The sequence below is a fragment of the Ovis aries genome, chromosome 3 (genome assembly GCF_016772045.2).
Source record: "Ovis aries strain OAR_USU_Benz2616 breed Rambouillet chromosome 3, ARS-UI_Ramb_v3.0, whole genome shotgun sequence".
Lineage (NCBI taxonomy): Eukaryota > Metazoa > Chordata > Mammalia > Artiodactyla > Bovidae > Ovis > Ovis aries.
Window position 1 is genome coordinate 213,479,918 of NC_056056.1, and position 25,316 is coordinate 213,505,233.

Sequence of the window (25,316 nt, forward strand, 5' to 3'; positions counted from 1 at the left end):
CTTCCTGGCAGTCCAGTGGATAGGACGCTGCGTCTTCACTACTGAGAGCCTAGGCTGACCCCTGGACTGGGTACTAAGATTCCACAAGCCACTCGCTACAGCCAAAAAAAGAAAACCCCACACTTGGTAGGTAAAACCCCACACTTGGTAGGTGTTGTAATATCAGACCTAAATGTTTTAAAGATTATTTTGACTGCAGGACAGAGGATGGATATATGAGGAAACTAATAAAAGCTGAAAACCCAGTTAAGAGGTATTGCAGTAATCTGAAGGAATAACTAATCGATTGAAATAAAGGATTAGAGGTGGCCACAGCAGATGGATGAGAGATCAGTTTTCTTTATAGATTAGAATTCAGTTAAGCTAAGGTGTTCTTTTCCACTTAATCTTTATGAAAACAAATAATAATGTGAAAATACCCTTTGTAAATACATATCCTTTGAACGGAGATCAAACTGAATATTGAACTTGATTATGGGGTTAAATACCTTAATTTTAGGACTGTAAAATTTACAGTTTGTATGTAAAATGGTTAGTGTAGTTTCTTCTACTCACTTAAACCATCTGTAACTTTCCTTCATTCCATTATACTCTAAACCAGGAATTAGCAAAGGTTCATGGGCCAAATCCATCCTGCTACCCGTTTTTGTACAGCCCAAGAGCAGAGAATGCTTTTTGCATTCCTAAATGGTTGAGGGGGGAATCAAAAGAAGAATAGTATGTGATGGCATGTGAAAATCATATGAAATTCAAATGTCAGTATCCATGGAGAAAGTAAAGACAGCCACTCATTTGTTTCTATCTTTTCTATGTCTGTTTTCACATATTATAATAGTAAAGTCAAGTAATTGCAACAGACTGTTTAGTTCCAAAAGCCTAAATTATGTACTGTTTGGCTCTTAACAGAAAGTTGCCAACTCCTAAACATATCCCACCAAAACTTAAAAAGTTCTCTGAAGAGTTCTATAAATAATTACCAACCTGTCGAAGTAGTGGTGATGTTCTATTAGAATGCCGTTGGCCTCTGTACTTGGAGTAGACAGGAGAATCTCAATGTGCACAAGTAGTTAATTTCAGTAATCAGCTCTGATAATTTTAAGCAGTCTTTTCTCTCTCTTAAGAGTAGAATTATCACTTCAGTGGTGAGAACATAAGAGCTTTTAATGTGATAACCATTTTTCACTGGCCTTATTTATTCTTTCTATTGCCAAAGAATAAATAGCATCTTAAACCTAGTATTACTCCTTGAGGTGATAATTCTAGATTTTAAACACAAAGACCTATTCACAGAAATACTTTGTTTACCTTCCAATAATGCTGAATGTTTAGTGAACAGACCAGAAGAGTGAAGTACACATAAGCTAGCCATATAGTTAAACATTCTCTACTGTCTCTTTCAGCTACTGCCCTTCTTTGTAGATCTTGCAGTATTTCTAATTTGAAACTTGGTAGATTTTGTTAAGAATTATCAGATAGTGCTTTGCTATCAGAGAGACTGCCCAGGCATTACTGGTGGTCTAGGGGTAGGTGTCTCTGATTAATCTTGTGAATTCAACTCCTGATTATTTCTCTAAACAAATAAAGGTTGGTACTTAAAATATCTCAAGGGATCATGGAATTTTAGTTTCTTTTTGTTAAATCAAGTCTGCTTTGTAAAGAAATTAAGTTATTACATGGTAGTAGCAATTTTTTTTTAAATGCAGAATGAGAGGGTGACCTGTATTAAATTCTGTTTCATACTTACCCACCAAATATGCTTACCTAGTTAAAATAATGACTGCGTAAGATGAGTATGTGCAGGATGGAGTCAACCCTATTGGGTAAAAACCTATTCACCAGAGGCTCAGGGCTAAAACCAATGGTTTGAGTTCTTTGACCTCAGACTGTCAGGCACAGAGAGCACTGCTATAAAATTAGGTAAAAGTTTATATAAGCAGTTATTTGGTAAAAGTAAAGAAAACAAATTAGTTTGATTTTAAGATAATGCATATGAAACACTGTAATCAATTAACAGGTGAATCTTTATTTGCAAATGCCAGCTCTAGCTCAGTTGAGAGGAGAATTCCCTTCTCAAATGAAAAAGTCTGGTGTTAGCTTAATCGACCCTAGGAAGACCAACATCAGAGTTTCCATAGTCTTAGTATGATATTTAACCTTCTCTCAGTCTCTCAATGGGTTGTGTGGGTTGTTTTTTTTTTTTTTTTTAAGATAAAAATTTACATACCATAAAATTAACCTTTAAATCATTTTAAGGTGTAAAATTCAGTGGGTTTTAGTGTTTTCAGTGTTCTGCAGTCATCACCAGTAATGCTAGAACTTTTCTTTCGCCTCAAGAAAGAAGCCCTGTACCCATTAGCAGTTATTCCTCTGACAACCACTAATGTGCTTTCTGTCTGTGTGGATTTGACTTACCTGTTATGCACATTTCATACAAATAGAATCATTAAATATATGGCTTTTTGTGTTACACTTTGTTTTTGTGTTATGCACTGATACAGCATAGTGTTTTCAGGGTTTATCCATGTTTTAGCATGAATTGGTTCTTCAGTCCTTTTTATGGCTGAATAATATTGCACTGTATGAATGTCCTTTATATTTCTGTAGTTTCTTCCTTCTTTTCTCATTGTTTAAACTGTTTGAACCTATAGCCACCCTCTCCTGGAGAGGAGTTGGGAACAGAAGGGGTGAAATGTACAGTGTTTTAAAAGGTTCTGTCCTAGAGCCTGATTTATTAAATCTTTGCTTACAGTGTTGTGTTTGTAGCATAGCATTCAATGTGTTGTAGGTACTCAGTGATATTTTGAAGAATAAATAATTCAGTTAAAGGAATCCCAGATAATAGTCAAGTCGGACACTAGTAAGTTTTGAGGAGTTGAATTTACCCTGCAAATAAGGTCACCTTAGAAATATTAACTTTATCCTACTGATACAGTTTATATATGTACATACACAATATATTCTGTAAAATGGGGAAAACTACTTGGTATAAATCAAGCAGAAAACAGTAACTTGGATAGAGTCAGAATTCCAGGATTAGAAAGGCATTTGATAAAGTCATCTATTCATGTGTTCTTCATCAGTTCTCACATCACTATTTAGATATTTGCTCTGCAACGTGCAGTCCCCCAAAATTTAAAGTTTTGGCCCTATCCCAGACGGATTGGGTCAAAACCAGCCTTTCACAAGATCCAAAGATACTTTGTGTGTATGTTAAAGTTTGAGAAGTGTGAGCTGGAACAGTGATGACCACAGGTCCCTTCCAGGTCTGTATACCTTATTTTTGGTTAAATTAAAAAAAAAAAAAAAAGACTATTATAATAGCAAATGTTATTTGAATAAATTTTTGTTCTATTGTTCATGGAACATTTTTACTAACATTATAAGTAAACAATTGACTTCGAAATCCAACCCTATTTAATTGCGTTTTTTTCTGTCTTATTCAGGAGTTGCTTTTTAAAAACGCAAAAGAGTGAATAAGTCAAGCTGCAGAAAAGTTGAGGTATTAAGTCAGTTGAACTGTGGAATCCTTAATTTCTGAGGATACTGAAAGCATTTACTTGTTCTTTATTTTTCCTCTTAGCTGTGAAAATTGAGTTCCATATTATCTACAGTTCATTATTCTGTACTGTCAATTATTATATTTCTTATTTGGGAAGTGCTGTCTTGGTTTCACCAACCTCCATTCCCATCTTCTGACTTCCATTGAAGAAATGAAAGGGGCAATTTTTATTAGTCCTTTTAAATTTTTCTAGCCTTTTTTTTTTTTTTTTTCATGTTTTGGGTGCTGAGATAAATGTATGGGGAGTTTTAAGTACCTAGGTTATACAGTGATTTATATGATTATATAAGCAATAGTGATGACTCCACTGAAATACACCTTGAAATAGTATACTACATGTCTGACCTTGCAGTGGTACAATTGCCATGTAAATAGCAGATGTTAGCAGTGTAAATATTAACACATGTACATGCTAGTCTCAGACATTGCATTAAGCACTTTGCATATATTATGTAATTTAATTCTTCCAACATCCCTGGCCAGGAGCGATTTACTAGTGTTATTATCTACATTTTGTAAATAAATAGTCTGAAGCTCAGAATGGATAGCCTATGATTACATATCTAAAATATAACAGGGTTATTTGTTATTCTGTTATTCCATGTCCCCTGCTCATATCAGAATTCTGTACTGAATCCATAAATGTCTAGTGCAGTGTCAGTTTGTGACTTGAGGGCCTTCAAACCTGTGTGTAACTGCCAACGTGAAGGGTGGAGATGTGTAATTTACCAGTTGAATAATTATATTCTGTGGTGCACTGATGATAAACTGCTGTGTGTCGTTGTTGTACACATGCATTGCATTCAGGTTCTACTCTCTGTGCTTGCTCAGAGAGGCCTTCCCTGTCCATCCATCTAAAATGACCTTACAAGTGCACACACTTTACTTTTGTCTCCATATGATTTTCTTTTTTTTTTTATGACTTTTGTCACAACCTCACCGTGTTTACCTAAAGCCCCAATTAGAACACATTCTTGGGCTGGTGGTGTTATTTGGCTTATTCTTGGCTATATTCCTAGTGTTTAGAGCCAGTGGATACAAGGCACTCAATATTTGTGAGATGAATGCATAAATACAGAACTATAGGGAGTGAAACATAGTGTTGCCATGGAGGAAGTGGGCTCTGGAGGTGGGTCTACTTGTGTTCAGATCCCACCACTGCCATTTCCTGGCTGTGATACCTGGGGCAAGTTAATTAACTTCTCTGAGCCTAAACTAGTAGTGAGGATAAATGAGAAAAGTGCCTAAATACAGTTAGCAGTCAGTACCTAACTCACATGCTAGTAAAGTAATGCTCAAAATTCTCCAAGTCAGGATTTAACAGTATGTGAATCATGAACTTCCAGATATTCAAGCTGGATTTAGAAAAGGTAGAGGAACCAGAGATCAAATTGCCAACATCTGTTGATCATCATAAAAGCAAGGGAATTCCAGAAAAACATCTACTTCTGCTTTATTGACTATACCAAAGCCTTTGACTATGTGGATCACCACAAACTGTGGAAAATTCTGAAAGAGATGGGAATACAGACCACCTGACCTGCCTCTTGAGAAATCTGTGTGCAGGTCAGGAAGCAACAGTTAGAACTGGACATGGAATAACAGACTGGTTCCAAATAGGAAAAGGAGTACGTCAAGGCTGTATATTGTCTTCCTGCTTATTTAACTTCTATGCAGAGTACATCATGAGAAACGCTGGGCTGGAAGAAGCACAAGCTGGAATCAGGATTGCCGGGAGAAATACCAATAACCTCAGATATTCAGATGACACCACCCTTAAGGCAGAAAGTGAAGAGGAACTAAAAGCCTCTTGATGAAAGTGAAAGAGGAGGGTGAAAAAGTTGGCTTAAAAGTCAACATTCAGAAAACTAAGATGATGGCATCTGGTCCCATCACTTCATGGGAAATAGATGGGGAAACAGTGGAAACCATGACAGACTTTATTTTGGGGGGGCTCCAAAATCACTGCAGATGGTGACTGCAGCCATGAAATTAAAAGACGCTTACTCCTTGGAAGAAAAGCTATTACCACCCTAGACAACATATTAAAAAGCAGAGACATTACTTTGCCAACAAAGGTCCATCTAGTCAAAGCTTTGGTTTTTCCAGTAGTCATGTATGGATGTGAGAGTTGGACTGTGAAGAAAGCCGAGCACCGAAGAATTGATGGTTTTGAACTGTGGTGGTCGAGAAGACTCTTGAGAGTCCCTTGGACTGCGAGGAGATCCAGCCAGTCCATCCTAAAGGAAATCAGTCCTGAATATTCATTGGAAGGACTGATGCTGAAGCTTAGGCTCCAATACTTTGGCCACCTGATGCAAAGAGCTGACTCATTCCAAAAGACCCTGATGCTGGGAAAGATTGAAGGCAGGAGGAGAAGGGGACGACAGAGGATGAGATGATTGGATGGCATCACCGACTCAATGGACATGAGTTTGGGTAAATTCCAGGAGTTGGTGATGGACAGGGAGGCCTAGCGTGCTGCAGTCCATGGGATTGCAAAGAGTTGGACCCGAATGAGTGAGTGAACTGAACTGAACTAAGTATTACCATTATTATTAGCATCATTATGGCAGGTAGTAAAATAAGCTGTCTCTTGTTCAATTCTTTTATCTAGTGACATTCAACAAACAGCAGTGTTTAAAATGTGCTTAATGAACTTAACACCAATTTTTAAATGAGTGCAAATGAGCTAGCATTTATTATCTTTTGTATTCTGATAAGTAGATAATACTTTCATTTCACAGGTAAGAAAATAGATTCAGGGGTTAAGCATTTTTCCCAAGGACATGAAGGAGAAATACTAACTGTAGGATCAGAAATTCTTAATATTATGCATGTTGAATGCACGCTTAAAATCCATGTTAAATGGAATTTAATCCATTTTTGATTTAATCTTAAAATCCATTTAAAGCATCTCTTAACTAATACAAACCTTAGAATTTATTCATTTGCTTGCCTTTGTTTTTAAACTTTTCCCCCTAGATTTCAAGGGAGAAAACGTGAGAGTACATGGATTCGGCTCAGTTCAATTGCTTAGATGTGTCCGACTCTCTGTGACGCCATGGAGTGTAGCACGCCAGGCTTCCTTGTCCATCACCAACTCCCAGAGCTTGCTCAAACACATGTTCATAGAGTTGGTGATGCCATCCAACCATCTCATCCTCTGTCTTGCCCTTCTTTTCCCACCTTTGTTCTTTCCCAGCATCAGGGTCTTTTCCAATGAGTCAGTTCTTTGCATCAGGTGGCCAGAGTATTGGAATTTCAGCTTCAACATCAGTCCTTCCAATGACTATTCATGACTGATTTCCTTCTGGATTGACTGGTTTGATCTTGCAGTCCAGTGTACTCTTAAGAGTCTTCTTGAACATCACAGTTCAGAAGCATCAATTCTTCAGTGCTCAGCTTTCTTTATGGTCCAACTCTTATATCCTTCCATGTCTACTGGAAAAACCATAGCTTTGACTAGACGGACCTTAGTCAGCAAAGTAATGTCTCTGCTTTTTATTACACTGTCTAGGTTTGTCATAGCTTTTCTTCCAAGGAGTAAGCGTCTTTTAATTTCATGGCTGCAGTCACCATCTGCAGTGATTTTGGAGCCCAAGACAATAAAGTCTATCACTGTTTCCATTGTTTCCCCATCTATTTACCATGAAGTGATGGGACCGGATGCCATAATCTTCGTTTTTTGAATGTTGACTTTTAAGCCAACTTTTTCACTCTCCTCTTTCACTTTCATCAAGAGGCTCTTTAATTCTTTGCTTTCTGCCATAAGGGTAGTGTCATCTGAATATCTGAGGTCATTGGTATTTCTCCTGGCAACCTTGATTCTAGTTTGTGCTTCATCCAGCCCAGCATTTTGCATGATGTACTCTGCATAGACATTAAATAAGCAGGGTGACAATACACAGCCTTGAGTCTGAGATCGGTAATTCTAACATTGGTGTCATAGGTTTGAGCCCCTGTTCAAAAGAGAAAAACTTCAAGTTGTCTTGAAATTTCCCACCACTGGCAGTAAAAAGATCCAAATAAGAGTGCTGATGTACTTAGCCTAGTTTTTGTCTGTGAGTAAAGGAGTTGCAGTGGCATCAGTTTTTGATGTGGAGGATAGTGTATGTGTGTTTGGAGCAGTGCACAGGCTCCCATGGATCCAGAGAGTAATCAGCCTCAGGGAATCAGGTGGTCAGCTAATTGCCTTGGATAGAGCCAGTCAGATTTGGTAGGGAGTTTGAAAAGGCTTGTTTTCCAGTGGGATCATAAGGTTTGTTCAAATTCCTGTAAACTAATGGTTCATACCAGTAAGAATCTGGCTGAATCCAGCCTTCTGACAACCAAGGTAGAAATAATGGGGATTTTTAATTACTTTGTTTGTGTAATTTGACTTTGTCACTGATTCCATTAGCCTTTGGATTGCAAGGTTTGAACATTCTTTCTGGGAAAAACAGAATTAAAGCAGTTGGAGTGAAATTCCTTTTGGTCTTTATATAACAGATTGCATTTCAGCCTACTTTTTTTACAGAAACACGTGAAGCTGATTCCTGATTAGATAGGGATTGAAAAGTTGAGAAAGACTTTGTATTTTTTTCTTTAGCAGTTGGAATTTTTTTTGTGATATCCCAGAGATCTAAATCCACTTGGAATTAGCTGAAATGGTTGCTTTATAAATTTTATTCCTATTTCCATCCAGTAAATTTAGATTACACACATAAGCAAAAACTTTGTGTATCATCTAGTGTATCCTGGAAACATTTTGCATGATTTTCAAAGTGATTCTAATACTCTCCTGTGATTTGATTAATATTAAAGGGTGTTAATATTCAGACATAATAAATCAGACCATTACTCTTAAACCACAGAGTTGGAAATCATTCTCAACATTTTAGATGCTAAACAATAGCCCTGGAATCCTTGTTAGAGAATTTCTCAGAAAAACTAATTTTACTTATCCCAACTAAATGTTGATCTGGAATTCTCACAGCATTAGACTACAAGTAAAAACTGATAGGATGTAGAAAGATGGTTGCTGCTGTGCTTTAAGTGCAGTATACAGAGTTGAGCTTCCTGGGATCTTGTAGGTAATCTGTGTGCCAGAAGATCGATACAGATACACTGTAGTTCCCTGTCTCTGGGTGGTTTGAGGTGTACCTTGATACTGAGGTAGGGCTCAGTTGACTAAAAAAGGGGGCAGTAGAAAGAATAGGCTTGTGAAAATGTGAAGTATTCAGTGAAAAAGTAGCCAGTTTCACTAGACTTACTTGAGATAGGAATAGGTAGAAGTTGGCTTGTGAGGGCTTTCTGCCCCAGATTAAGTTAACTAAAAGTACCGTAATATGGACTGAAACATTGAACTAGACATTATTGAATCTGGAGTATCGTTTTTACTTTACCATTGACTAGGCCTTACTCCCTAGAATATATTCTGTTGTATTCTACGTGCTGCTGCTGATGCAGTGTATCTAGTAGGTGTCTGATACATACCAGACTGGACTGGACATGAGTCCTCGTAGGTTCCATGAGGTGTTGAATTCTGACCTTGACATGGCATTAATCTCTCTGATGTACAGTTGTCTTGTGTGAGCAGGTAGGGTCTCTAGCTCAGATTCTTTCTAGCTCTCTGATCCTATGGCCATCTTGTAAGTGTGGGGAATTATTAACCATATTTGAGTCATGTGATGCGAATTAAATGATATCAGACAATTGGAAATGGTTAAGTGTCAGATGATTGGATGAAGCTAGGTGATTGAACAGGCCATAGTGTAAAATAAATACTGGAGAGAAAAGCAGCAGTGAAGCCCATCTTAACTTGGTCTTAGTTTAAGGAGGTGAGATGTTGACAGATACAGATGAAGACCTACAAGACCTTCTAGAACCAACACCAAAAAAGATGTCCCTTTCATCCTAGGGGACTGGAAAGCAAAAGTAGAAAGTCAAGAGATACCTCTAACAGGCAAGTTTTTGCCCTGGAGTACAGAATGAAGCAGGGCAAAGGCTAACAGTTTTTCCAAGAGAAAGCACTGGTTATAGCAGACACCCTCTTCTAACAACACAAGAGATGACTACACGTGGATATCACTGGAGAGTCAATAGTGAAATCACATTGATTATATTCTTTGCAGCCGAAGATGGAGAAGCTCTGTACAGTCAGCAAAAACAAGACAGAGCTGACAGTGGCTCAAATTACAAACTCCTTATTGCAAAAACCAGATTTAAATTGAAGAAAATAGGGAAAACTACTAGACTATTCATGTATGACCTAAATCAAATCCCTTAGGATTATACAGTGAAAGTGACAAATAGATTCAAGGGATTAGATCTGATAGACAGAGTGCCTGAAGAACTATGGAGGTTCATAACATTGTACAGAAGGCAGTGATCAAAACCATGCCCAAGAAAAAGAAATGCAAAAAGGCAAAATGGTTGTCTGAGAAGGGCTTACAGATAGCTGAGAAAAGAAGAGAAGCTAAAGGCAAAAGAGAAAAGGAAAGATATATCCATCTGAATGCAGAGTTCTAAAGAATAGCAAGGAGAGATAAAGACTTTCCTAAGTGATCAATGCAAAGAAATAGAGGAAAACAATAGAATGGGAAAGACTAAAGATCTCTTCAAGAGAATTAGAGATACTAGGGGAACATTTCATGCAAAGATGGGCTCAATAAAGGACAGAAATGAGATGGAATACCAGTAGAAGCAGAAGATATTAAGAAGAGGTGGCAAGAATACACAGAGAGCTATACAAGAAAGATCTTAATGACCCAGATAGCCACGGTGGTGTGATCATTCATCTGGAGCCAGAAATCCTGGAGTGTGAAGTCAAGTGGGCCTTAGGATGCATCACTGTGAACAAAGCTAGTGGAGGTGATGGAATTCCAGCTGAGCTATTTCAGATCCTAAAAGATGCTGCTGTGAAAGTGCTGCACTCAATATGCCAGCAAATTTGAGAAATTTGAGAAAACTCAGCAGTGGCCAGAGGACTGGAAAAGATCAGTTTTCATTCCAATACCGAAGGAAGGCAATCCCAAAGAATGTTCAGACTACCACACAACTGTACTCATTCTCACATGGTAGCAAAGTAATGCTCAAAATTCTCCAAGCTAGGCTTCAACAGCATGTAAACCAAGAACTTCCTGGTGTTCAAGCTGGATTTAGAAAATGCAGAGGAACCAGAGATCAAATTGCCAACATCCGGTGGATCATAGAAAAAGCAAAGGAATTCTAGAAAAACATCTACTTCTGCTTCATTGACTGTGCTAAAGCCTTTACTGTGCATATCACCACAAACTGTGGAAAATCCTTCAAGAGATGGGAATACCAGACCACCTGACCTGCTTCCTGAGAAACCTGTATGCAGGTCAGGAAGCAACAGTTAGAACTGGACGTGGAACAATGGACTGGTTCAAAATTGGGAAAGAAGTACTTCAAGGCTGTATACTGTAAATGTGCCTATTTAACTTATATGCAGAGTACATCATGCGAAATGCTGGGCTGGATGAAGCACAAGCTAGAATCAAGGTTGCCAGGAGAAATATCAATAACCTCAGATATGCAGATGACACTATCCTTATGGCAGAAAGCAAAGAAGAATTAAAGAGCCTCTTGATGAAAGTGAAAGAGGAGAGTGAAAAAGTTGGCTTAAAAGTCAACATTCAAAAAACGAAGATTATGGCATCCAGTCCCATCACTTCATGGCAAATAGATGGGGAAACAATGGAAACAGTGATAGACTTTATTTTCTTGGGCTCCAAAATCACTGCAGATGGTGACTGCAGCCATGAAATGAAAACACGTTTGCTTCTTGGAAGAAAAGCTATGACAAACCTAGACAGTGTAATAAAAAGCAGAGACATTATTTTGCTGACTAAGGTCCGTCTAGTCAAAGCTATGGTTTTTCCAGTAGACATGGAAGGATATAAGAGTTGGACCATAAAGAAAGCTGAGCGCTGAAGAATTGATGCTTCTGAACTGTGATGTTGGAGAAGAGTCCCTTTGACTGCAAGTTCAAGCCAGTCAATCCGGAAGGAAATCAGTCCTGAATATTCATTGGAAGGACTGAAACTCCAATACTTTGGCCACCTGATGTCAAGAACTGACAACTGACTCTCTGGAAAAGAGAGATGCTAGGAAAGATTGAAGGCAGGAGGAGAAGGGGCGACAGAGGATGGGATGTTTGGATGGCATCACCAACTCTATAAACATGTGTTTGAGCAAGCTCTGGGAGTTGGTGATGGACAAGGAAGCCTGGTGTGCTGCAGTCCATGGGGTTGCAAAGAGTCAGACATGACTGAGCAACTGAACTGAACTGATGTTGTCAGTCTGGATTGGTGGTCACAGTTGTTATGCAGAAAAAGCAATGATGTTGAGAAGTAACAAAGAAGCCAGTAAAAATCTCCCTTTTGTCCAGCCAGAGACCTTTAGCCATTGGAGGGGAAGTAGGAGTGCTAGCAGCTTGCTGTTACCTGCTGTTTTAAATGTTTCTGTTTGTTTAAGGAGCTCCCAGAGAATAATAGTACTTAAATGTTGTGAAGAAGCATCTGAGAATGAGTAAGGTTTCTATTCTGGATCATGGAAATAATGATGCCTTTAAAAGAAATTGGTGAAGTCCAGAGAAAGGCAGAGTTGAAGAGACAGACAATTTAGACCTATAAACTGTTACACATATGTGAATGGTATTTTATTGTACAAAGTGAAAACTGTTAATTTTGGTGTATTAAAAATGCTGGTCTTCACAGAGTTAGATATTTGTGCCTATATTTTACCTTTGTCCAAAAAAAGCTGCCTCAGTTTTGGTTTTGTTTGTTGCACGGTAAAGTTTAAAAACATTCTCACATACTTATATCTGATAAACCTATGAAGCAGAGAACAAGATCCCTGTTTTCCTCTGTTTCGTTTTCATTATCTAATCACAGTCTTGAGCAGGTTTGCTCAAACACTGAGGTTAAAGGTAGTAGTGGGCTGCATGCTCTAGTTAGGACCGGTATTGGCCTTCTGCACTGCCTACTTAGTGTGCTTGGCAGTGATGAATTAGGTTGAGCAGGAAAATTGTTAGAATTAAGTCATTTCTAGCCTTTAGAGTCGAGATATTCCTATCAAATAACCTCTAAGCCATTATGCTACTGTTCCTGAGTGATTGAAGCCTTAGTATCCACTGTCTTAATGGGGGTTCAGGCTTACCACATTACAAGGGACAATGCTTTGTTATGTTACCCATTGTAACATTGCCAGGAGCAGTGCTTTTTCTGTCATCTTTGTTAAATGCCATGAGGAAAAACCTTTCCTTAATCACCAGGGTCAAAGCAGTAGTCATTTGGGTCCATGAGTTCTTCCTGGCAAATGGAGATGTCTTTAGGTCAGTTGTGTCTGACTCTCTGTGACCCCATGGACTGTAACCTACCAGGCTTCTCTGTCCATGGGATTTTCCAGGCAATTGTAGTGGAGTGGGTTGCCATTTCCTTCCCCAGGGGATCTTCCCGACCCAGGGATCGAACCCGGGTCTCCCGCATTGTAGATAGACGCTTTACCATCTGAGCCACCAGGGAAGTCCTATATATTAAGCCTTTTAGGGAAGGAAAAGGAGAAGAATAAATTCTTACCACTTCTGTGTACTCATTTGCAGCTGTTTAAATTTTTTTTTAATGTACCATGAGACCGTGGTAAGACAGTTTACCTTGATGTCACCACTTTCTAAATTAGGTAAATAGGAACTGTTACGCTCACTTTTCAAGTGAGTTTAAAGAATATGGCCCTGGTCACACAGACTTGGTATTTATAGGCTGAACTCTATATACTAGGAGCTCAACCTCAGTACTGGGGTTTTCTTGTCCAGTGTTCTTTAGGCTGTATATTCTGAGTTTACATTTTCATTCCCCATTTTCTTCTGAAGCTTAGTTTCAACAGGAGTAGGGGGAAGAGGGTGTTTAGATAAATAGATTTCTGGTGTCAAGGAGGCAGAACCTGTGGACATGGCAGGGGTGGAGCTTTGAGCAGGTGAAGAATCTTGTTTGTCTAGGGACCTGCTGCTGTTGGGGGAGAGGCAGGAGGAGGAGTAGCAGAATAGATGGCCTGCTGTTCAGCATGTAGTTGTGTTTAAAGGGCTGATCACTAAGTAATAAGGAGATTGTTGGCTGAGCAGAGCAAACCCATGTTTGAGGGTTGCAGAAGCATGGCTAGTGTTAAACAGGAAATTCAACTTCAGCCTGATTTTGATGTCTGCCTTGCTTATGCTGTGGGCTAAGTTATCCTGTTAACTTACATCCTATACAATCCCCTCCCTACATTTTCCTCTAACAAGTCTGTTTTGCCTTTTCTGATGGATTTTACAAAGAGAGATTTTTGCTCAGTGTTTGTCTTCGTAAATTCTCATTGCTGCTGCTGCTCTCAAAAGGATTGTATAAATGAGGTGGGTAAGAATTTCCTATATATACCAAAGGTGTGTTGTGATATTTATGTATGGAAGGTTTCAGTTAAAGTATTGGGATTGTTAGTTCAGAATGCTTTTCAAAATAGATTAGTTCTGCAGTTTAGTTAACTTATACAGCATTTTCTGTGAGGAGGAAGGAGACTTGCTCAATTCTAAGTGGTTAGGAAAATTTTTACTCTTAGGAAGAGAAAAATGTTACCCTGACACAGACTGCAGCTTAAGTTTTTAAGAAACAAGTGCTGACAGTTTTTAAGAGCTAGAAGATTGAACCGGAGAATACTATATTGTGACTCACTTTAATTTTTATTATGACTCACTTTATTTTTCCATCAGATTAGCTGCATAAGTATATAGAATTGACAGAAAAACTCTGTGAGATACATATATGTTTGGAGTTTTTCTTAGTTTAAATAAAGCAACATATTTTATAAAGATTCATGTCAAGTTTTTTTTTTTTTAATATCAACTCTGATGTACCCTTGGAGAATCACAGTTGTTGTTTTTTTCTTTTTGTTCTCCATTTAAAATTGCATAAAAGTCACCTTTTTGTTTCATTTATGAGAATATATAATTTTAATTCCAAGGGTGTCTTAAATGGATATACATTAGCTGTTGAAGAAGTACTTATGTGTAATGCAGAATAACAAGCCAGTTTCATGTCAAAGAAACATTTTATGGCGCTTCTGCCTGAAGAGAGGTCTTGTGAATCACAGCAGTGAGGAAGAGTGTTTCTGGAGTTGGCAGGTTGCTAGCTCTGAAAGGGTGAAGGGAAAGGGCGCCAGTCTTCTCAACTTAGGTTTTCTTATGTGTAAAACATTAGCTCAATTTATTCCTTAGTACTCTTTTCTGTTTTGTGTTCTTGAACCTCATTCAGAATAGATGAGCAAAACTTTGCTTCTGCTGGTCAGAACAAGACTGAAATAAGACTGTGTGGGGCTAAATCAGACAGTATAGAAAAGAGATGTCATTTGAAGGATTTTTAGATTCTTAAGTTAATCATCTTTTTTGAAGTAAACAAATTCAAGGGAAAAAGATGAAATATTATCATGAAAACATTTTCTTATCATTGTTCTGTCTGGTGCCTAAATCATGTTTTAGAATAATCTTAAATCAATGTTTTAATTTAAAAAATTATCAATTATTTAAAAAACAGTTCTCTTAGATAGAAAAGAAGCTTCTGAGTATGATGCTTCTTGTGTATTGAAACATGTGCTTGTTGATTTTAAGTGGCTTTCCATCAGGTGCCCCGATGTCTTCAGTAGGTCACATTCAAGGTCATTGATGTTTTATGCTTATTTTTACCTTTTTTTGGGGGTCACTTTTAATATACAATTCCTATATCTCCTTGCTTCTTTCCACGTGATTCAGAATACCTCTGTTAGATATTTTGATAGATATTTGGATAATCCTGACTTCTTGGTGCTTGGTGAAATTTCTTCTTGTCTTTTTCATTGGGTGATGTCTGAATACAGGCTGCTGGACTGTCTCCTGTATTGGCCGTCTCAGTGCCTGCAGTGTTCTTCAAGGCAGCAGCAGCAGCTGAATATGGCAGTGGCAGTTTGTGCAGTAGTGGTGCAGAGTTTGCTGCCCCTGAATCTTGGCTATACGTTGAGAAAGCAGCTTACCCTAGTAGTCAGTGTGTTATATGATGCATAGTTGCTGGTTTTGCAACTGTGATCTGGTATCTCGGCTGTTCAACTCGCTTTTCTACCTGTAAATAGAAATTCCTGTTGTGAATGTGTTTGTCTGCATAGGTAGGGTTAACAAGAGGATTATTTTTAAGGATAACCAAAGCTGAAAGCATATTCACTGTGGATCTTGGTGATTATTTTTCAAAGAGAATTGTATGCTTTTTTAAACTCTAAGCCTTATTACCTTTGGTGATTACTTTTGAAGTCAAAGGTGCCTTAGGTCAGCAAACTTAATAATTCAGAGCTTTCAGCTTGGATAGTCACATATGATTCTAGTTCCCATGAATATAGTTAAACAGGTATCATCCCTCTTTGCTAGACAGGGAAGTGAAGCTCAGAGCTGCCTCTCCTTGTCCAGCTCACGCCTAACTCAAGTCTTAAGCTCCCTCCTTTCATCTTCCAGTATGCCTGTGCTAAATTGAAAAGGAAGAGTCTTAATACAGTCAGTATATGTGTGATTTATTACCTCAATATGTAGAGTTGCCAGGTCAGACTCATTCCTCTAAAACATGTGCGTTTATGGAAGTGGGAACATGTTTTCTAATCCTGTTCTATATCCTGTTTAACTTCTTTTCTATAATATTTGAAGTGTCCTTACATGAAAGGCCAGCTGTGTATTAGTGTCTGATTTTACCAAAGAACAATCTTTCAGATAGTTTTCTGCCAACAGTGAGTGTTCTAGGAACTTATAATACACAGTATCTTATTTTTTTAAAGTATTTTAGACTGTTCTTCCCATTATATTTATAAATGGCATCTTAAAAGTTTGCTTTATACTTTAACATGTTATTGTAAAAATTAAAAGCAAATATAAAAATCTCCAGTGTTTCTGCTACCAGAGAACTTTTAGTGAGCATCATCCTTAAAAAAAAAACAAACAAAAAACAGTTCCTGTTTTCTTTAGCTTTAATTTAAAATACCACGCCATACCATGCCAGCTTGCTCAATTGAAGCAGGCTTTTCCTTCAATGACATTGTTTTTTGTTTTTATTAGAATGATTATGTGAAGACAAGGACTGGTTGGGAAGACTTAGCTAGACTTGAAAAATAAGAAGATTGAGGAAAAATTCAAATAATATGTATTGTCACCGAGACATTAGGTGATTAATTCTAGTCCCTGTTCCCTGTCTCCTCCTTGCTGTGTGTTAGGTGGTCATAGACTTACTGAGCCTCTTGGAAAGTATATCGTGTTGCTACTTCAGCTCAGTCTGTGTGACTTAGAATAGGCAGGAATAGATAATGAGATGTTCTTCTCCACACCACCTCTCAGACAGGAGTAGGTTGTTGTTCTTCTATCTTCTATACATTTTCCACACACCGCTGAAATTTTTGTTTGCAAAAATTTACCTTTTGTGAAAATTCTACAGTATTACAATGGTGCTATTTAATATAATAGTGATGTTAAATTTTTTTCTGAAATTAATTAGAAAGTTTGTCTTTCAGATGAGTCTAATGTATTGTCATTTTATGTTTTCATATGTACAAGACAGTTTGCTCTTCAGCTACCATACCAAGCCAGTCTAAATTCTTCACTTCTTACTGAGTTTGTTAAGGAGTACTATAATGATAGAATACCTGCCAGACTAAGCATGTGAATTCATGCCCACACGTGGGTTCTCTCTTCAAGAGTTGCATGTTATGTTGATTAATGTGTTAGGGAACAAGGTTGAACAGAAGATCTTCTAACCAATTAGAACAGTTGGGCTTTGTTTTAGCCAAAAGTTCCATTACCTGAAACACAGCAAAAGATGCTAACGATAGCCTGCTTTTGTCACTAGCAGTGTCATGGCCATGGAAGTAAGTGACTCCACTGTCTCAACTGTTCCCTATTGTTACCTTGTAGGGGCTAAATTGCTACTACCCAGCTCTGACCCTGCATGAACTAGATCCTGCAGGCAAACCAGGAAAAAGCCAGGATGGTGAGAAGGCAGTCTAGTAGAACCTTAGGAGGCAAGTTGAAATTCAGGTTCAAAGTCCCTGCCTTCCTTGATGTGTTCTGTTGCTATTTTTATGATTTTCAGGGGGTGAAGCCAGCCAGTTTTGACAAAGTAGCAATTCCTGAAGTGAAGGAAATTATTGAAGGATGCATACGGCAAAACAAAGATGAAAGGTAAGTTGCCTCTTTTGACCTGGATATTGCTTAAACAGAAACTTCAAGTATAATATGCTCTGAATAGAACCCTCAACCTAAGGTGTATGTAATACTTTACTTGTGCTTAGTTTCTCTGTTTATGTCTTGTAATATCTTGGAAAGTAAAGTTCTATCCACTGGAGCTAGTATTCAGATTTAGTATACTGAAATATCGTAAAAATGTGGTTTGGTAGACTTTGAATAAACCAAAACCACCTTAAATGTAGCTGCTATGTTCAATAAGAGCTACTTACTTATAGCATCTACAGGATTTATAAAACTCACTAGGTTCTATCCTAATACAGCAGATGTTTTCCTTAGCTGTTTACCAGTTGAATTCTAAAGATGAAGTAAAATTTTGGCTCTTTAAAATCAACTCAGCTATGCTGGTCTTGATTTACTGTTGCTATGCCAGAATTGAAGAAGAGCAAAATGTCAAAATTCCTTTGAGTAAGAAGAGACAACTTCACCCAGAGCTTGGGAGGAGATCTGGCTTAGTCATTATGCTAACAGAGGGCTTTTCTCAGAGGAGTGGCAAGTATCTGATGTGCCATATAGCTGATTCATCACCCGTTAGGCATGGCAAAGGTCCAGTGTCTGTTTTTGAAAAATAATCTACCTTCACCATCCCCCGTCACCCTCCACAGAAGAAAAAGTAGACCCACTAGTACAAAGTGTGAATTGAACATAATCTGCCTCTTGAAGAATGTGAGTGATCAGGTATTTCAGCCAAATTAAAGAATTCCATATCTTCACTTCTCCAGTCTCATATTCTTTTCATAACTTTGTTATTTGGAAGAGCTTAAGATCTTGATCTTTAAGGCTTTTTAGTAGAAATTTAGTTTGGGTTTCTGTTTTTATATACACTGATTGAAAAGGAGACGCCTTAATCTCTTTAAGAACATTTTTTTGAAAAACTATAAATGAATATTTGTCTCCAGTCATAGAATGTGGTACTCTTGTTTCTTGTCTGGATGGAACAGTTTACTAGATTACTGGTATTTTGAGACCATTTATCTAGAGAAACTGTTCCATGATCAGACTTCTGCTTGCCTAGTACACTAGGTGCTGAACCAAGAATTGAGAGGATTTATTGTGTAAAGGAAAATTGCTATATTAGAAGGTAATGTACTATAGAAATAAAAAGGTCTTTGAGTTTTGATTCTATGATTTATGACTTTTATAAGTGAGCAAGATGGTCAGTCTCTCTCAGAATCCATCCATTTCCTGCTGATCAGGAAATGGTATCTCATTGGATACCAGAAATCAGATGAGATCATACATACAAGAATTTGGTTAACTATTAATACAAGCACTATATAACACATTTAAAAGTATCATTTCCAGGGAGAGTAGCACTGACATATATACGCTGCCATGTGTGAAATAGGTACCTACTAGGAAGCTAGTGTATGGCACAGGGAATCCAGCTGGGTTCTCTGTGAGGACCTAAAAGAGTAGGAGGCGCAAGAGGGAAGGAGCTGTATGTGTACATATAGCTGATTCACTTTGTTGTACAGCAGAAACTAACACAACGTTTTAAGGCAGTTATACTCCAGTAATAAAAAGTATCACTTTCAGCCCTTATTCATAAATGAGATTGTTTTGATGTTCCATAACTTGAATAAAACTATAATCACTGCTTAAATGAAGCAGTGTAGAAATGAATTAGAAAATTCCTGTTCTTCTTTTTGTAGTCCTTTTTCATTATTCTAAACATAACATATTTGAGAAGTATCTTTTAAATCTAATGGCGTTCTGTTTTTTGTTTCTTTCCCTTCTCTTTTGAAGATACTCTATCAAAGACCTTTTGAACCATGCCTTCTTCCAAGAGGAAACAGGGGTACGGGTAGAATTAGCAGAAGAAGATGATGGAGAAAAGATAGCCATTAAATTATGGCTACGTATTGAAGATATTAAGAAACTAAAGGGGAAATACAAAGACAATGAAGCTATCGAGTTTTCCTTTGACTTGGAGAAAGATGTGCCAGAAGACGTTGCTCAAGAAATGGTAAATTAACACTGATCAAGCCATTTAAATTTTATGTTGATTTATATACATTGATACTATTGATATACGTTGATACTATTGAGCAGAAAAGCAGTTTATGAAGCAGTGTGTATGACATATCCTGTTGATATAAAATTACGTTAATGGTCCCAAGATTTATTCTTATTTTAGAAGACATGTATATGCATAGATATGTATAGTAGATAGATGGATGGACAGACAGGCAGGCAGGCAGATATACAGAGAGGGAATGAATTGGAGGACATTTTGAAGTCATTTTCAAAGTCTGTAAGGTTGACTGACTTGTAATTAGTGTAACCTATTTAGTAATAAAAAATTGTTTCTGCATACTGATACATTAGCCTTTGGTCAGTCATCTGGGTAATAAACTCAATAAGCAGATCACACATTGTTTTTACTTCAAAGGAAATTTTCATGATCGATCGTTAGTAGGCAGCTTTTGGCCAGTCATTTTCAAGGAAACGCTTTGCCAAGCTTAGGCTTTCCATGGTGCCTTAATAGCCATTTACTGCGCAGAGATAAAAATGGTTTCTGCCCGAATGTGTCAGAGCCATTCAGTACCTAACATCTGAGAAGGGGTCAGCATGAGAGAGGTACTTAATTTTAACTGTCAGGTTTTTATATTATTTGAGTTTTTATTTTTAACTTTCATATATTTACCACAGTTGTTTTGTTTGGTTAAGTGGTTGTCTAGTGAAAAGACGGTAAAGTGTCTGCGCACAGTGCTAGAGACCCGGGTTCGATCCCTGTGTCAGGAAGATCTCCTGGAGAAGGAAATGGCAACCCACTCCAGTACTCTTGCCTAGAAGATTCCATGGATGGAGAAGCCTGGTGGACTGCAGTCCATGGGGTCGCAAAGAGTCGGACACAACTGGGCGACTTCACTTTCTTTTCTTTCTTTCTAGTGAAAAGAAGTAAAAGCAACACAGGTTCATATTGATGGTTACATGTGAGTGGGAAATTGAGTATGATAAAATGAGCCTTTTGGTTTTACTACTTGGATGCTTAGGTTCCCTGTTGATTTGTTATAATTAGTGAAGGTATATGTACTTCATGAGTTTGTATAAAGATAATATGCATCCACTCCATGAGTATCTGCAAAAATGGTGGGCAAGTGCTTAGTGCAGACCAGTAGTTTCACTGTTTGGTTAAGGTCAGTCCTCGGACAGTTCTTTCTCCCTCTCCTTCTCTGTTTTCCTTTCCCAGAAGACTGTTGTTTGTGTTTGGTTTGTTTTCTTTTGCTATCCTGCTGCTTCCTGATGTACCCTTTCATCCTATAGGTAGATTCTGGGTATGTCTGTGAAGGTGATCACAAGACCATGGCGAAAGCCATCAAAGATAGAGTGTCGTTAATTAAGAGAAAACGAGAACAGCGTCAATTAGTGCGGGAGGAGCAAGAAAAAAGAAAGCAGGAGGAGAGCAGCCTCAAGCAGCAGGTGGAGCAGCAGCCCAGCACTGCCCAGGCCGGAGTCCAGCAGCCCCCTGCCACCAGCACTGGTGGACCCGCTGCCTCTGCTGCGTCTGCGTCCGTCTCCACGCAGGTAGAGCCAGAGGAGCCTGAGGCTGACCAGCATCAGCAGCTGCAGTACCAGCAGCCTGGTGTGTCTGTGATATGTGAGTATCAGGGGCCCAGTGAGGCTGCCAGGCACGCTCTTAGCTAACGCTCTGTCTTCCTGGTCATTGTTTTGCACTGGCTTCTTGGTTTTGAATTGTGAATCTAACATAAACAAGAGGTTTGAAATGGTTGCTATCTCCTTTTCCTTCTGGTTCTTACGTTCACAGCTAATAGCATAGAAGAATGGGACAGTGAGGAAATGGGATTAGGATGTGAGAAATTCTGCAGGTTCCAGCATCTTGGATGTTCTATTTGTAGATTCCTACCTTTTACAGTTTCTTAAATTAATAGTGAAATGTAACATTTATCTTAGCTACTTAATATTGAACCTGTTAATCTGATTCAGCTCTTTTAGCAAAGCTGAATAACGTATAAACTAGAAATTAATGAGGCCACTAGTTACTAATCGAGCCATCTTAATACTTAGAGCCCGCTGGTTTCCACGGTTAAGACTTTGGAAGCTGTGTCAAAAATGTCAGGCCTGTTAACAACGTTCTGTTTTATTCCCCCTTGTTCGTCAGGTGGTAAATTCTGTGATGGCCAGGGGATTTTTTTTTATAAGATGAAACTTTATGGATTCCTCCATTAAACATAGAAATCTACTTAGTAAAACTAGTCATTCTTCATTTAGTTCAGGTCTGTGCAAAGATAAGACCAATTAACTCTAAAATCAGGGGTTTGTGATGGGAAAACGTGAATCTCCTTTTCACGATTTGTCTCTCTGTCTTGTATTTTGGCAACTTCTCCTTCAGCTGACGGGACAGTTGACAGTGGTCAGGGGTCGTCTGTCTTCACGGAATCTCGAGTTAGCAGCCAACAGACAGTTTCGTACGGGTCCCAGCATGAGCAGGCACCTTCCACTGGCGCCCTCCCAGGGCACACAGCGTCTGTTGTCCAAGCACAGGCTCAGCCCCATGCGGTATATCCACCCTCAAGTTTGGTGAGTAACTGCGCAAGAGCGCGCACGCCTGTAACATGTTCAGGGCACACTCTGCCACTGAATGAGTGACAGCATGAGTCCAAAGTGAAAAGTACAGGTGGTGCCTTTCCAGAGGAGGCAGGTTATTTATTAAAGTGCCATCAGAGTGGTGCAGGCAGGGTGGGATACATGCATTACTCTGTGAAGACACTGTTCACAAGATTTAAACTAATCAGCATTTGATTAAAGAGAATGCTCTCTAGCACTTTAAAGTTGAAACTGTTCAAAGCAGTGTAAGTTAGACATACAAATGTGGGTGGGGGACAAGGAGAGTTTTTCAAAAGTTACTTGAAAGAATTACTAAGTATTTTCTGTAAGATGTCTTATTGTGTGAAACACAGGTAAGACCTTCAAACCATTATAGACTGCTGCATGTGAGTACACCAGAGAAAAGGAATGACCATTTAATTTAGCGCTTGTGTTTAATCATCAGTTGCTATGCGTGTTCTTGCCTTAAAGTCTGTGTTGGATACAAGTTCTTTCCCCAGTATATGTTCATTTGCTTCTTCCCTTTATTTTGGTATCTGTTTTATGACTGATTTATTTTCAGATTCAATTTGTAGCAGTTATATCCTGATGTATATATTGTACATTTGTACCTATGCATATATATACATACACACACACATTATTACCCATGTTTTATGTTAGCCACTCTTGCTTCTCATACAGAGAATGTTCAACTAGACCAGTAGATAATACCCCATTTCTTTGGTAAACCTTCCATGAAGTCTTCAGAAGTAAACAAGATGCATCTTCTGCCTCAGGATGGAATTGAGAATAACTGGTCACTACAGTGCTGTTGTTTAGTGAGATCTTTAGGCAGATTGATTGCCCCTCTGTCTCACGAACTTTTAATCTGAATTTGTGGAAGTCTTGTTCTTCATTGAATGAAACTCTTTCCCTGGTAAGAAAATACTTCTCATTCTGGTCTCTTACCCTACAGCTGGAATAAAAGATGTTTGCTTGTTTTAGAGTCCATTAGTTAGTTCTGCATTGGCTACATCTTAAGATGAATGGCCACAGTTACAGAAAGAAAACTTCCAGTTGTAGTAGCAATGTACTTCTCTGACCTTTAAAATAAGTAGGTAGGGTAGAAGAGCTTTATACAGACTGTACAAGTGTATTTCTGTGGTGTAACAAATATTATTTGTCAGCATTTCTTACCAGTTTCTACTCTTGTTGATTTCTTCTGGCTCATCATAACTATAGATTTTTAAAAAACTTTCTAATCTCTTGGCTTCCTGCATCACAGGATATGAACTTTGGGTCTCTATTTTAGAAATGGAAAAGGACTGACCGTTTATGAAGATGCTAAATATTTAGCCACAAATATAGCTATATTTATTAATGTTCTAAAAGCACACCATTAATGAAATGAAAAAAGGCAAACTCCCTGCCTTTTAATGATAATATTCCATGAAAGTATCATGAAGAATTACTAAATGTTGAGGATTTTTCAAAGCTTTTATAATCAGTCCTAATTCCAGAAAGTATTTACCATGGCTTGCAATAGCATATCAATTACAAGTAAAATTTAAAAATACAAGAGAAGCAAGAGTGGGGAAAAATGTAATTAATTAAACAGTTCACAGTTTCTAAAAGGAAATAACAGACATGCTCAGGACAGCCTTAGAGCTTTAGATTTGCTGCTTTGTAGCTATACTGAAACCTTTATATTAAGGTGCTTTAAACTTTTAAACCAAAATTGAACCTCTGATGTGGCTGAAAAAAATTTTAACGTTATTCTTTAGAGATTCACAGTTTAGATATTTTTCCATTGACTACTTTAGTAAAAATACAGATTATTTCCTGTACCTATTATGAATTATGTCTAGAAAGCTAATGCTTTTCCTGGAATATGACTTTAAGCTTTATAGACAGATAGGCAAATGTGATAAACTATTCTATCAGCCAACAACTTTTTGTCTACTGCCTTCTAAAATAGGACTTAGAAATCTTGTATGTCTGAGGTTCCCAGAGCTCCAGCAGAGCAATCCAGTCTTAAGATCTTCTGCATCTTATAATATGCATTAAACTGACAGAATTTATTAACAAGTTTGCAGAGACTACAGCCAGTACTCATTGTTTTCCCAGTCTGTTCTGCTGCCTCAGTCGGTCATTCTTATTCATACACTCATAACAATTAATGTTATTTCAGAATGTTTAGGAAGGTACTTGATCATTATTTTGGTGGTTAATTTTAAAAAACCTGTGCTTGACCAACAGTGTAGAGAGAATAGTATGGTCTGCCAAGTGTGCTTTGTGGAATTCTGTCTCCTCAGAAAATGACTTGGTGGAATGGGGGGAGGATGGAACATTTCTTTTATGTCAGCTGTGCCCTGTGACCATTGTACATTTTGTTGTTTTGTTTTCAGAGTGCTGTGTTTTTCACGTGTGTTTGTTTTCTGTTTAGCCTCGTCGTGGCCGTAGCATGTCGGTTTGTGTCCCCCATCTTGCTGCTGCCCCCTCTCTGCCCCGCATCTCTCCCGGTGCTCCTTCCACCCCACCACCAGTGCTGTCCGCACCTCTTTCTCCTTCCCTCCTCCGGACTGCCCCCGAGGAGACTTTTGCCGAAAAGCTTTCTAAAGCATTGGAGAGGGTCCTGCCTATGTACTCTGCCTCTCAGCGCGAGTGCCGACGCTCCAGCCTGCCTTCCCTCTTTGTCAGTGCTGTATGTAACATCAACTTCCTGACAGATGAACATTTATCACCAATGAATACATCCAGGCATCAGGAGTTGTAATAACGATTAAAAAACAGGACTGAACTTAGTAATATAGTACGCTTTTAGGAAATAGGTTTTTCCTGTAATTTGTTATAAGGCTGTAATGGGGAGAAAAGCAAGGAGGTAATCAGAGAAGAATGCTTATGACACCCTGGGCACATAGCAGT

The 25,316-nt window shown here is 38.3% G+C and overlaps 1 protein-coding gene across 44 annotated transcripts in view; it reads left to right on the forward strand.

Annotated features, from left to right (window-relative positions):
* The window catches only part of WNK1 (WNK lysine deficient protein kinase 1), a 128,784-nt gene that overhangs the window by 65,268 nt on the left and 38,200 nt on the right, over nt 1-25,316 (forward strand). For 43 of the 44 annotated variants that reach the window (XM_042247675.2, XM_027968019.3, XM_027968018.3 and 40 more), the window contains exons 5-8: nt 17,686-17,774; nt 19,587-19,806; nt 21,108-21,441; nt 22,195-22,382. In XM_042247675.2, coding sequence (XP_042103609.1) covers nt 17,686-17,774; nt 19,587-19,806; nt 21,108-21,441; nt 22,195-22,382 — 831 coding nt within the window. Of the gene's footprint in view, nt 1-13,641; nt 13,953-17,685; nt 17,775-19,586; nt 19,807-21,107; nt 21,442-22,194; nt 22,383-25,316 lie in introns of those variants that run through there. The other variant, XM_027968035.3, reaches the window with a different exon arrangement.